The sequence below is a fragment of the Pelodiscus sinensis genome, chromosome 2 (assembly GCF_052426305.1).
Source record: "Pelodiscus sinensis isolate ZL-2025 chromosome 2, ASM5242630v1, whole genome shotgun sequence".
NCBI lineage: Eukaryota > Metazoa > Chordata > Testudines > Trionychidae > Pelodiscus > Pelodiscus sinensis.
Window position 1 is genome coordinate 107,780,568 of NC_143053.1, and position 14,809 is coordinate 107,795,376.

Consider the following 14,809-nt stretch of genomic DNA (forward strand, 5'->3'; position numbering starts at 1 on the left):
GCTCACCTTCCAGGGACCAAGAATGCTGCGGTATATTGCCTCAATAAGGCCATCTTATCTTGTCACGAGTGGTCCCTCCATCTAGAGGAGCTCAGTTTCCTCTTCTATGGGTGGGGAATTCCTGCATGGACATGTTCACCGGGGAGCAGGAAATGCCACATTCTTCTTGAATGGGGACATGGACAGAGGATCCCTGTTGGATGCTTTTCAGTTCCCATAGTCAGGAGCCCTAATGCAGAGGTTCCCAATAACTTTTATACTGCAGACCAGCAAACCTATTCACAAACTTTTGGTGGACCAGTAACATTTTATTTGCATATTTACATATTCATGCAAATAATGAATATGCAAATAAAATGTTACTGGTCCACCAAAAGCCCTAGCCCCCAGAGCCACTGCGAATAGCCAACTTCAGCTCTGGCAGTTGCTACATGGTGGGCATCTGCCACAGCTGAAGCCAGCTGTTTGCAGCGGCTCTGGGGGCTGAGGTACACCCCAGCTGCCTGAGCCCACCTGGGGCCAGACCTAACGCCTCAAGTCCCCCACCTCTCCACTACCCCTCGAGCTCTAGCTACTGACCCAGAGTCCCATGCACCCAACCCTCTGCCCCAGTGCCAGCCTCCTGCCCTCAGAGCCTCCCATTCCAAATGCCTTGCTAGCCCCCCCCACCAAACCCCCCAGTGCCGCCGTCCTGTATCCAGAGCCCTACTGCACCCAACCCCCCCGTGCCAGCCCCCAGTTCTCAATATTAGCCTCATCCCCAGAGCACCCCAGTGCCATCTCCCCACCCCAGATGCCCCAGTGTCCGCCCTCTACCCCTTAGAGCTCCCTAGTACCAGTCCTGCCCCCAGAGTCCCATGGTATTAGCTTCCCCCTGTTGCCCCCCAGTGCCAGCCTTCTGCCTCTTAGAGCCCCCCACTCCCAGCCCACTAGCCCCTCCTGGAGCCCCCAGTGCCTACCCTGCCCCCTCACCTAGCCCTGCACTGCCTCCCAGCCACCAGCTGAACGATGCGGCCCAGATCGTGGCTGCTCTAAAGCTGCCATATCAGACTCTGTGTGGCTCTCCCACCGTGCTGTGAACTGCTCTTCCACGTCAGGAAGGAGACCCCGACCCTGCCTAGTGCTGGCTGGCTGAGAGGCGTGGCAGGTTATGCCTCTCCCAGCAGCCAAGGTGGGAAGGGAGACTCTGGGCAGTATATCCCAGCCCGGGCCCCCAGAGCTGCCGCAGCCTGGCAACTAGCGATTTGAGGCCTAGAACCAGTCGAGGGACCGACGGTTGGGAACCGCTGCCCTAATGTATGCCTTCCTCCCACTGCAGTTACTTCCCAGGGCACTCACAAAAATCAAACAGGATAGGGCGTGGATCATCCTTATAGCGCTGCCTTTGCTGTACTAGCTCTGGTTCAGCAGTCTTTCAGTGGCAACCCCATTCAAGTTACCTCTCAGATCAGACCTGTTGTCCCAGAACCATAGCAGTCTGTTACATCCTAACCTGGCGGCATGACATCTCACAGCTTGGCTGCTATATGGTTGAACGTGCAGAAGCAGCTGTTCAGTTGAGGTACAGAGCATCCTCCTGGGCCCTCCATCAGTGTGATTTACTTGGTCAAGTAGAAACTGTTCACCTGCTGGATCATGTATAAAGGTGTACATCCTGAACTGGCTACTCTGCAGCTTATTTTCAATTACCTCCTGTATCTCAAGCTCCAAGACTTGATCTTTTCATTGATCAAGGTCCAATTAGTCATCATCTCAGCCTTCCAAATGTCATTTGAGAGCCTGTTGGTCTTCACTCAGTATACCATGTCCAGATTCCTGAACGCCTAGTGTGTGTCTACCTGCACATCAGGGATCCTGTCCTTTGGTGGGATGAGATCTTAGTGCTATCAGAGCTCACAGGTTCCCCCTTCGAGCATATGGCTTTGTGCTCCCTCTTCCTCCTTTTCTGGAAGGTCACATTGCTAGTTGCAGTGACATTGTCCCACCTTGTATCGAGATTTGGGGGCTCGTGTTGAAACCGCTGTACCAAGTCATCTTCTAGGACAAAATCTAGTTTAGATCACACCCGGTGTTTCTCCTCAACGTTATCTCTCAGGGTGTGCCTACACTAGCCTCCTAGATTGATCTAGGGAGGCTATTGAGGGCGACCGGAATTGCAAATGAAGTGCGAGATTTAAATATCCCGTGCTTGATTTGCATGTTCCCGGCCGATCGGCATTTTAAAAATTGACTAGCCCGAAGTAACTGCCCGCGTCTACATGTGGCAGTGAAACGGGATTCCAAAATAAGCCCTAACTCAAATTAGCTTGTATTCCTCCTGCATTGAGGTTTACCAGCTAATTCGAGTTAGGGTTTATTTCGGAATCACATTTCACTGCCACGTAGACGCGGGCAGTTACTTCGGGCTAGTCAATTTCTAAAAATGGTGACCGGTTGGGAACATGCAAATCTAGTGTGGGATATTTAAATCCCGCGCTTCATTTTCCATTTTGATCGCCTTCATTAGCCTCCCTAGATCGATCTAGGGGGCTAGTGTAGACAAACCCTTAGTGTCTCTCAAGTCAGGGCATTTACTTACTGGTTTTCTTCTCAAACCTGCATACATTGTGAGAGGAGTGTAGGTGCCATGCCTTGGATATCAGAAGAGCTCTAGCCTTCTTCATTGATAAAATCAGGTCCTTTTGTAAGTCGACCCAGTTGTTCGTTGCGGTGACCAACAGGATAAATGGTTGCCTCATATACACTCGCAGAATTTCTTCTTGGATCATAGTCTCGATTCACTTTTGCCATGACCAAGCAAAAGTGCTGCCACCAGTGATTGCAGGCCTCTTTTGCAGTCTTTCTGACATATATGCTGATTCAGGATATAAGGAGAGCAGCGCCTAGGCCATCTGTCCATACCTTTGTGTCCTAGGGCAATGCTGGTTTTGGCAGATCAGAACTGCAAGCAGCTAAGCTGTGAACTCCGAGCCCATCTCTGTGGATACTGCCCGTGAGTCACCTAAAATGGAATCAACAAGAGCAAGCACTCAAAAAAAAATGGTTGCCTTCCTTCTGTAACTGTTCTTCAAGATGTGTTGCTTATGTCCATTCCATTTCCTGCCCTCCAACTCCTCTCTCGGAGTTGCCATCAAGAAGGGGTGTGGTGCAGTGCTGGTGGTGCCTATATGCTGCTGCATGGGAGCATAACTCCAGGGAGCGCCACAGTAAGTGGATACTGCTTAAGAAAAAATCTCCAGCAACTGTGCACATGGGCACACACACCTCTAAAATGGAATGGACATGAGCAACACCTCTCAAAGATCAACAAGTAGGTGACTGTTTTTTCCCCCTAAGGACAGCAGGTTTCTCTTGTGACTGATGAGGAAAGATGAGTTGGGGAGCTTCTGCTCCAGCCTGAAGGGAGCAGCTTGTAACAGCCCTGCAGTCCTATGTATGAAACTGTTCCTTAAGGAGGAACAATTGCTCCCCCATAGAGCTCTGTGCTATCCACTCCTTGGGCCAGTGGATAAATGCCACAGTTTTGCCCTTTTTGTCACCGTTTGACCTTCCCTGATTATACATTATTCTCTTTGCACTTAAAAAGATAGTGCAGTAGCTACACACAACTTAATTGCTATGTTTTTGCTCTTCTCTTAGGTTGTATATCGGAGAATCCTCATGCCTTAATAGTCAGCCCCTTTAAAGCTTTTTCTCCTCAGCCACCAAAGTTTTTCAAACCCTTAATGCCTGTAAAAGAGGAGCATAAAAGAAAGACACCTCTCGAAACCCGACCTCTACTTAGCCAAGAGGTAATACCTTTTTGAGTAAAGCAAACCTCTCAATCTTTCTTTATTTATGACTAAACAGAGTAACTTGCTGTACCTAGCAAATGGTTTGTAGCATGTATCCATAGCATGAAAAGTTTGTGGTCTGGTGTTAGCAATGATTGGTATGTACTTCAAGGATTGCTGTCTTTTGTTGGAATTTAGCCAGTTTCACTTTTTTGGTAAGTATATTTGTATATAGTGTATTGGTTCCCCCCCCCCCCCCATAACAATGACATTCATATTTTCTTTGATTAAAAAATTGTCCCTTGAATTTTTTTATTTTATAAAACAGTGGCAGTATTTTTTCAAAGTGGTGTTTTAGTATATCCATAACTGACACCTTATTTCTAACCTAAACCACGTTCAGAAGATTGCACAAATTTCTTGCTAACTGTAGTAACTGGAGCCATGGCACAGTAAGTGGTCTGCCTATGTGTTTCACTTTAGTAAAATGTCCTTGTTTCTTTCTAACTTGCATGGGTGTAATACTGTATTCAGCTGTCAGTGTCTTCTTTATGTGATGTGTTGTGTGTCTTAAAATTTTCAGAGCATGCCTTCACCTCAGGTACATAAAGCTGGCTGTGTTGTGCCCTCAGGAAGTAATGCCAGCAGCATGCCTGTAGAAAACAATAGCATACATGAAGAGAAGATTGTAAGTTTGTATCTGTTTCTGTCATAATGCCTGGTGGTGGGTTTAAAGTCCTTTCCCTGGCAATTATGCTGCAGTGGGGGGAAGTTGATGTACATTTGGTGCTTTTTTAAATTTTAAACTCGCAGTTATAATTCATGGTTGTTTGTTTGTGAATATATAATTTTCAGTAACTCAACTGATTCTTTGATCACTCATGGATAAGATATCCGAGAAAAAAAATCAGTTTTAAGTGTTGCAGTGTGCAAATGATAAACGGTACTTTTAGCTAACTGTTGAAATTTTTCTGATATACCTATGTACATTACTCAGATTTTGTGATTGTATATCAAAGCAAATGGAATGATCCCATTTGTAAGTTTCCATGTATTTAATGGTGGGCCTACTTTGAAAACTTGCCTGATGTTGAAGTGCAGTGGCTAAAATAAGATTGCAGCTCTTAATTAGCAGGCAATCTGTCTTCACAATTTTTAGACCATGGAAATTATTTTTCACTCGTCCAGTTAAATTTGTCATGTTTCTCTCACTAGCACAGCTTTTATAAAAGGTCTTCAGCATTTTTCTTATATGGTATATAATGCCATAGGACTTAGCTATGAAAACATGCTTCAGTCTGAAAGCTGTTAGGCAAATTTAAAACCTAGATGGATTTTTTTACATGAAATTTTACAGGCCCTTACCCTGAAGTAGACTTGGCCTTTTGGTGTTCACATTTGAAAAATGGCTGCTGTTCATGGGCAGTAGCTGCCTTTTTTACTTTTACGTCATGTAACAGTTCCATAACAGTGTGTGTCAGCGATCAGCACTTGTGACTGTAGGTCATTGACTTGAATACCGTGAAAGGAAAAGAGGCAGGTTAAAACTCAAGGAATCCATTACAGAAATGTATAGTTTAAGGCACTGAAATAATTTACTTTGCAAAAATATCCTAGCAACTTCATAACAATATATCTTCCGAGAGTTAAAATAAAACTCCCAGAGCTACTGGAGATCTGTGCTGAAGATGGGTTCCAAGGCAAGACTAAAAGCATATCTACTATACCGAGTTTTGTTGCTAAAAACTGCCTTTTGGTGACAAAACAGAGACAGGAAAAATACGCAGTTTCCACTACAAAAAACTTTTAACCCTAGAAGAGACTTTTTTTCTTTTCCCCTATATTGTTGACAAAGAGCCCACTGTAGATACTGCTGTTTATTTTGTCAAAATAAGTGATGTCTGCTAGTATCCCACAATGACTATCCTGATGGCTCTGTTCAGTGCTCTGCTGTTCTTCAGGCATACATGCCTCACCTTTCAAACTCGGGGAAGTATCTGACAGATGAATGTGCTACTCTATTTGGGAAACAAAGAAAGAGCAAATAATTGGAATGCTCCTGTTCTATCCTGCACTAGGATCACAGCAATAGGCAGACTGCTACTGTGGGGTGATGGGAGAAGAGGTGAGACTGCTGTGCTGCTTTGACATTCCTCAGCAGGGAGAGATGCAGCTCCCAGCAGCTGAGGATACTGTGGGAAATCTCGGAGGGAATCCTAGGACGTGCAGGGATCAGCTCTGTCTTCCCACATCACTGCATTGTGGGATACATATCCAAAGTATATTGTTCACACTATTGATGGTGGCCCCAATGCAGACCATCTGTTAAGAGAGCAAGCAAGTGAACATCCTTCAGCAATTTTTGTTGATTTTTGGGTGTTGGCCTAAGTTTTGTTGTAAACATAGCCTAAATCTTTCAAAGCTAAAACAGAGCTGTTCCTGGACTTTGCTGGAGTGAAAAATGCCCATAAGTTTGAAGAAAAAAATATTTTAAGCTCTTAAAATATTAACATGATAAATAAGTAGACAAGAGTATGCAGAACAGAAGCTGGTTTTAACTGCAGTGATGTGCCCACCAATACCTAGGTCAAAAGTTTGTCTGTTTCAGAAGACCTTTGTATACTGAGCAATAATCTTTCTATACTATGCATTTCTATATCTATTTCCCATTTTGATTATTGTCTCTTTATCCTCCTATCATAACACTGAAAAATAAATAGACTTTGGACCACTGGCGACAGTATTAACATTAAGGTTTTGATCTAAATCTTCAAAAGTGAGGAAAAAGGCATTAAATCTAAAACAGGCATGTCCAAAGTCCGGCCCGGGGGCCAATTGCGGCCCGTGATCCGGTTTAATATGGCCCCACAGGTAATTTGGCAATATCTATCTTTTATGGCCCCCAACGAATCCATATGTATTGAGATGAATACATTGTAAAATCTCAGTTAATGTCAGTTGGTCTAAATCAGTTATAAATATATTTGGACACAACATGTATACTTGGTGTTATGTTCCTGTTCATATTTTTTGAACTTAAAAGTTGACAGACAACCTTTATTACCAATAATATGTAATGTACTTTACAATGTTCCTGACATATATTTCAGCTTCCTGGATTTTTTTTATCTGGCCTTCAGATATGAAAGGCAGAGTGATTTAACACCTGTTTAGATTTGTCATCCATGTGACGAAATGAAAAGTATGCCGTTTGCAATAAACTTTGCATAAAATAGTTAATTTGCATTTAATTTTAATGGTTCAAAGAATGTCAGGCAAAATGGTCGGCCCTCACGCTTGTTCACTTCATCAAATCTGGCCCTCTTTGAAAAAAGTTTGGGCACCCCTGATCTAAAACATAGGTTACAGGCAGTCCCCGGGTTACGTACAAGATAGGGACTGTAGGTTTGTTCTTAAGTTGAATCTGTATGTAAGTCGGAACTGGCGTCCAGATTCAGCCGCTGCTTAAACTGACCAGCGGCTGACTACAGGAAGCCCGAGACAGAGTTGCTCTGCCCCGGGCTTCCTAGAATCAGCCACTGATCAGTTTCAACACGCTGAATCTGGACGCCAGTTCCGACTTACATACAGATTCAACTTAAGAACCCCCGGCGTCCCCAAGTCAGCTGCTGCTGAAACTGATCAGCGGCTGATTCCAGGAAGCCCGGGGCAGAGCAACTCTGCCTCGGGCTTCCTGTAGTCAGCCGCTGGTCAGTTTCAGCAGCGGCTGACTTGGGGACGCTTGGGGCAGAGCAGCTGGGGTGCTGCTGGGTTGCTCCAGTAGCACCGCTCCTCGGCGCTACTGGAGCAACCCAGCAGCACCCCAGCTGCTCTGCCCCAGGCGTCCTGATTCAGCCGCTGCTGAAACTGACCAGCAGCGGCTGAATCAGGACGCCTGGGGCAGAGCAGCTGGGGTGCTGCCAGGTTGCTCCAGTAGCGCCCATAGCGGTGCTGAGGGACCAACAGGCAGCTCCCCAGCTGCTCTACCACAGGCGTCCGGAGAAAAGCCTGGCCTGCTGGGGGGGGGGGGGGCGCACTAGCTGGCCCCCCCCCCCCCCCCCAGCAGACCAGGGAGACGGGGAGCAAAGCCGCGGAGGACCCGGGCGGCGGGACCGCGGCGCGTCTGGGCTGTCCCGCTGCCTGCGTGCTCCACGGCTTTGCTCCGCGTCTCCCTGGTCTGCTGGGGGGAGGGGGGGCTACCCCCCCAGCAGGCCAGGGAGATGCAGAGTAGCTTTTCTCGCCCCGGAGAACGCGGTCGGCAGGACTGCGGCGCCTCTGGGCGTCCCACCGCTCCTGTCCTCCGGGGTGAGAAAAGCCCCTTTTGTAACTGCGGATCCAACAGAAGTCGGATCCGTGTAACTCGGGGACTGCCTGTATTGGCTACATAATGTATGTGCACAATATATATGTGTAATGGTATGAAATAAGGTCAGAGTAAATGCTTTAATATTGTGCAGGCATTTCAAAATACTTTGTAATTAACCTTTCTAATCTTGTTCCAGCAGATCTCATACTGTAGTGGGAAATAAACTTGGTGCTGTGAAAGTTAAATGTAAAGCACCAGTAGTATAACCACCAAATAATGTGTGCCTTGATTGAAGTTAGTAATACAATAGTTGGGGGTCTAAGGGCTACTTGTGATTAAGAGTTTCTTTGCTTTTAGATACCTGGATTTATCTCTGCTAAATTCTGAGAAAGTATAGAAGGCTCTTTACATCAGCAAGATATCACAGTTTAACTGGGTTGTCACTTCTCATGCTCTGAATCCCTGTGCTATTGCTGCTCCCCTATTTGCTACTTGCAGTTCTTTCTTAATTTCTGTTTCCAGTATTTTTGGTGCTGCTGGCTCCTTTGCTTTCCTTGAAACCTGGCTGGTGTTCCATTACTAAGCATGTATTTCAGGGATTCTCTTTTTGGTTCTTATTTTATTGATGGTGTAGGCTAGTTTCTAATTCAGACTTTTTTTGAAAAACTGTGAAGTAACTCATATTCAACTATATATGTTATCCGCAAACATACAACATTTGCTATGAAAATAGTGGTTTTCTTTAAAGTTTTGAAAATAACTTTAACTCTGTCCTTTTGATTGGTATGCATTATTTAAAGGGTCTTTTACTGTATGATCATGCAGCAGTATACAATGTGATGTGCTGTTCAGCTATTATGAACTTGAAGGTTTTCTATAACATAGATGCCCATAATTCTGAAGAAAAAATACTTTAGGCTGTTAAAATTTTTCTCTAATAAGACTATAAATAAATTGAACTCTGTACTAACGATCATAATTGCACTTTCCTCCATTCTTAATTATATAAGATGTAATATTTTGCAATACTGTCTATACAGCATAATGTGTGACCATGTAAGGAAAGAACGTTATACATAATTGTAAGGAATCTGAGTAAAAGATGCTGTTAGAATTTTAGCTCTGAAGTTTCGAATTAATTCTAAAGGAAAGACCATTAACAGAATAATTATTAAATAAAAAGCATAAGGAAGAACTTGCAAGCAAAGCTACCGAAAAAAGTTTCATAGCAGATGAAATAGCACATGATCTGTGATACACAAAACAGACATGTTTTACACACTATGCATGTACTGGGCGGCGGTGGGGGGGAATGTATTATCCAGTATTAGGCCCAATTTTCCTTTCATTATAACTTTTCAACTTCTCAACCCGTGGAAGTATAGTGGCTTCTTGTAGTTGTGTCTATTTAAAATCGGGAGTAAAATCCTGCTCTCACTGAAATCAATAGGAATTTTGTTACTGACTTCAGTGGGCCAGGGTTTCATCTCTGAAGAACAAGGTATAGCTGAAATCAGTCCTACATCTCTCATGTGACACTGTAGTACTGCTACTAGCTACCAAAGACAAAATCAGTAAGTAAAATATTTTAAAAATTAAATCCTCATTGAAACATAGACATATGAACTAATTAAAAATAGCTAATGTAGAAACAACCACCACCTGACCAAATACTAACAGAGCTTAGATCATAGCTTAGTTTTTAGTCAGCTCAGGCATATCCAGACCAGCAGAACACCTGCCTTAAAGTATTCATTCAAACATTTTTTACCTGTCAGTGAAAGTTTAGTACATCCCGTTCAGTTTCTTCAATCCAGGATCCAGTTCTCCATTAGCAAGAACATTATTGGAGTTATTCATACAATAGGTTTTCTATATGTATTGTCACTGCACAGGTGACAGGTTAAAATGTTAAGAAGTATTGAACTACAGAAAAGGATCATGGTGAACAATGTTCTTCAATATAAAGGTTCAAACCATTTAGGAAGTTTCTAAAAACTCACTGAAAACTCTCTTGTGGCTGAGAGAGATCTTGTAGTCAAATGTACGTAAGTGTGGCCTTCCAAATATGTGCATCTGAAGACATTTTATAGTAGGGATGTTAAATTTAGTTTAATCAACTAATTGACTAGTTGATGGATTTTCTGTTGACTAGCTGATAAGTGAGGGAGCCACAATGGAGTTAGCTCCTAGCCCCGTGATCTAACCCCGTGTGGCTCTGCCTTTTAAATATATTAAGAGCCATCACAGGTGCAACGTCAGGTACTAGGCGCAAGCCGGGAATCAGCTGATTCCTGGTTTGTGCCCAGTCCTCAGTATCTCCCTGCCTCCCTTGTCCCCCCCAGAGACAGTGTTGGGGGCCTTTTCCCCCCAGAACGGGCTCCTGCTCCCCCACCCTTGCTACCTCCCTTGCACACCAGAACCTAGTGGGGCCCAGGCTAATAGATTTTGTGTCTCCAGCCCTGCAATGGGCCTGAAGTGCCAGCTCAGGCTCGCCAATGCTTGGGAAGGAGCCCTGAGCTTCCAGTGGCCAGATCCAGCTAAGCCAAGGCCCTCATCTGGTTCCCAGGCCTGAGGTTTCCCACCCGTTTTACAGAATTGCTTTTCTGAAATTAACAAAATGAACAAACTGGTTGTTCTGTGTGTTTTTTCTACAGTTCCATAGGTTTATTTCAAAATGTATTTCAAACAGGCTATAAGTGGCATTAGCACTAAGGATGTTAAGTAGCATGTAATTGACTATTCAATTAGTTGTTAGGGGGTGCTGGAAGCACTCCTCAGGCTCCATACAGAGCTGCCCCTTTGAAATGCCGTCGCAGCGTTTCAAAGGGGCAGTGGCACGTGCAGCCTGGGCTCGTGCGGTACTGCCACTTTGAAGTACCTTCCTCTTCTCCCTCCACCTTGCTGCTTTGATCTGATAGAGGTGGAGGACTGGGGGGGAAGAAGCAACTAGTAGACTATCCTGTGGACTAGTCCTTAACGTCTCTAATTAGCACTAATACTGCCTATACCATGATGGGCACAGTATAAATACCTAAAATAAATATTTTTTTTTCTGAGTACTTCAGAGTACAGAATTTTAAAAACATCTTGAAAAAAACCACTCAAGTGAAAACTGAAGGAAAGGGTAGGATGGATGCTCTTTTTTGGTCAAGGCATCTTAGTGGGATTGGAAAACCTGAGTTCTATTCCTAGCTGTACCACAAACTTCCTATATTACACTGAGCAAGTTGCTCTAATTTCTGTCTCTCTTTTTTCCTATTTTTAAAATGGGTTGAATAATACTTCCCAGCTTCACACCAGCATTGAGGATAAAATCATTAATGTTTGAGATATTTAGATACTATGGTGATGATTATAGAGGAAAAAATCCAATTAGCAAACCTAAACTAATTTTTAAAAAATGCCCAGATTCTCTTCTCTATTGAATTCACGTCAGGCAAGTGATGGGAAATCAGGGGACTAGTCACAGGTTGCTGTTGTAGCCCTGCCATAAATTAGGATATCTTAAGAGCATGTGCTTAAGAATTTGGCTGGATTAGGTTATCATTTTAGGCCTCTTTTTTGGTTCCTTAGTTATGTTATGCTTGAGAGAGAGTTATCTGCGTGAGGATGACACATTCTAGAGGGTTCTGTTTTACATATATTGAACTGGACCTAGTGTAGTAGAAGTAGTACTATAGGAACATTGTTAGATATCATTGCATAGAGAACACTTGTATTTTACAATGTGGATTTTTTAAATATCAGTATTCTGCTTTTAGAGAAATGTTGTTTGAAGGGGTGTTGCTTGTATCCTGCAGTGCAAGACACCACTATTTCTGGAAATATATTAGTGTTATCTGCTGACACAAATGTGGGATTTTTTAAATGCATTTCTAAAATTTAAACTGAAGTCCATGTTTCTTGGTAACTGACCCCAAAATATCACTTGCACAAAAACTTATTCATTGGCACCTAGGGCAAACATAATACAACAGCTAAAAAAGTGAAAATGTATGTTGACTTGCTTTTTTTGAGTGTGATGAATATTTGACTTGAGTTTAAAATAATTTCAAAGGTAGTAATAGTAAAATATATAAGGTATTTCCTTAATTCCTAAACAAAAGTACTTCAAGATTTTTTGAATGGTCTCCCCTCTGAGTTTATTTTTGTATTTTGAGAACATAAGTATTTTTATATGGTGGGAAGAGTAGGAAAGGGGGTTCTAAACGAGTCTCAGAAAGTATGTTAAGCTGCGCTTAAGTCTCCTAGGCTACGTCTACACTGGCCCCTTTTCCGGAAGGGGCATGTAAATTTCACTAGTCGTCGTAGGGAAATCCACGGGGGATTTAAATATCCCCCGCGGCATTTAAATAAAAATGTCCGCCGCTTTTTTCCGGCTTTTAAAAAAGCCGGAAAAGAGCGTCTAGACTGGCCCCGATCCTCCGGAAAAAGTGCCCTTTTCCGGAGGCTCTTATTCCTACTTCAAAGTAAGAATAAGAGCCTCCGGAAAAGGGCACTTTTTCCGGAGGATCGGGGCCAGTCTAGACGCTCTTTTCCGGCTTTTTTAAAAGCCGGAAAAAAGCGGCGGACATTTTTATTTAAATGCCGCGGGGGATATTTAAATCCCCCGCGGATTTCCCTACGACGACTAGTGAAATTTACATGCCCCTTCCGGAAAAGGGGCCAGTGTAGACGTAGCCCTATTGTGTCCAGCTAATAAATTAGTGCAAGACAAACTTGTGTACTGTGGATTCATGCTCTTGGTTCCTGCACACTAACTTATCACATGGACAAGTCTTAAAAAACTTGAAAAATATCTTTTGTGATGAAAGTCTCATAAATACATTGCTCTATGAAATAAATGCATTTATCATTGTTCTGTTTGATGAAAAACACTGCAGCTTATTATATATAGTTTCCAGAAACAAATTTTGACTCAGAACATGACTCATTAAGTTGAAAATTTCTGGTCTATTTATTTTTCATCTCTGAATTTATATGTCCAGTAGTTTGGACACTATGAATTTCATTAAAATGAGCATCTTAGAAAATATTGATAGGGCAGCACTTTTAAGTGGTTTTTTTCCCCTCTGTTAGCTACTCAGGCATTAATTGCTGTTCAGAGATGACTCATCCTTTGTTTAGAGCAATGGTGTCCAACCTGCTAGCCACTAGCCACATGTGGCTATTTGTCCAGTTGATTGTGGCTAGTTCACTATAGCAGTATAGTGGCGTACTACTTCAGAACTGATTGGACACCACTGGTTTAAAGGATGTCAAATCATTTTTCTTCACTCTTGATATTTAGGACACAAATTTATTTGGAATATCACCTGGTATAATCTGTGGGACAGTACTTAAAAATCAATTAAGATAATTTTTTTGTAACTTTAATTTAGAAAGTATTTCATAAAGAGCTAACCCTACATGACTGTCTACTTTTGCAGGACTCTGATGAAGAGGATGGTGAGCTGGAAGCCATTAATAAGAAGCTGAATAGCTCACAGGGTTTTCATAATTTTCGGCCTTATATACCTGAGGAGTTTGCTGACTTCAGTGTTTACAATGCTAGTCTGGAGAACAGAGAATGGTTTTCCGCTAAAACCGATTGCATGAATTCTCGTGTCCTTGAGAAAGAGGTATCCCGCAGTCCCACCACTAGCAGTATTACTAGTGGCTACTTTTCGCACAGTGCCTCTAATGTTACCCTGTCTGACATGCTTGTTCCCTGTAGTGATAGTACAGACCAGCTAACCAATCAGATGAAGGATTTGGACTCCAGTGATCAGTCAGGACCATGTCTTGCATATGATGTGAGATCTTTGAACAAGGAATTTCCAGAAAGGGGCTTAGCTAAAGATAAAATACACATGTCACCACTCAAAGAAAACAGTGCCTTAGCAAAAGAGATTTCACCATCTCTAAATACCACTGATAAAAACTGTAATATATTACATAAAGCTGGATCTTGTTCACGTTTAGATTCATCAACTAGCAAAAATATGCGAGACAAAATTGAATTTTCATCTCGACTAGCAACGGTTGAGCATACTTTAGATGTTCTTGAAGATCATTCATTTACAGAATTCATGGGTGTTGAAGATGGAAAGGACTTTGACCAATCAGTAGATCCAAAGTTATGTTCCACTGGTTCCTCTAAAGGAAGGAAAGAAATACCAACTGTGAGGGTGGACAGTGCCTCAGATTTATCACAAAACACTTACAACGCGCAGCTGGAATCTGTTGCTGTGGACTACCAGCTGTCAAATGCCACTGAAAACCCTCTGTTTTCTGTGTTACTAAAAGAGACTTCATACTGTCATACATATCCTGATTCTTCCCTTAATGATTGTATTGCAAAGAACCATTTGGATGTTTCAGACTCTGAAGATGGTGCTTCTGTAGACCAAGCCCACACCTTGCCTAGCTGGGTGGCAGTGGGAGAACCAGTGTGTGTAGGAAGTAATAAAACAGGCATAGTGAGATATATTGGACCAGTGGATTTTTCAGCTGGAATCTGGGTTGGAGTTGAACTAAGCATTCAGTTGGGTAAGTAGCCTCAGATAAGGTACTATAGGTTACACTGAATTTTCACACATTAAGTACTCGAGGAATTCTGTGCAAAAAATATTGTAAATTGTGTGCACAATATTTTAAAATTCTGTATATTTTATGTCAAAACAGCACAGTATAATTACACCAGTTTATTTCACAGTACCTGTCAGCAACTATATCTGTAACAATA

At 42.8% G+C, this 14,809-nt stretch overlaps 1 protein-coding gene across 9 annotated transcripts in view; it reads left to right on the forward strand.

Moving 5' to 3' along the window:
• KIF13A (kinesin family member 13A) overlaps positions 1-14,809 on the forward strand; it is a 194,156-nt gene that overhangs the window by 174,609 nt on the left and 4,738 nt on the right. For 5 of the 9 annotated variants that reach the window (XM_089776364.1, XM_089776366.1, XM_089776365.1 and 2 more), the window contains 3 exons: positions 3,640-3,791; positions 4,357-4,461; positions 13,512-14,613. In XM_089776364.1, the coding sequence (XP_089632490.1) occupies positions 3,640-3,791; positions 4,357-4,461; positions 13,512-14,613 (1,359 nt within the window). The remainder of the gene's footprint in view (positions 1-3,639; positions 3,792-4,356; positions 4,462-13,511; positions 14,614-14,809) is intronic. The other 4 variants (XM_089776367.1, XM_089776368.1, XM_075921173.2 and 1 more) reach the window with 1 other exon arrangement.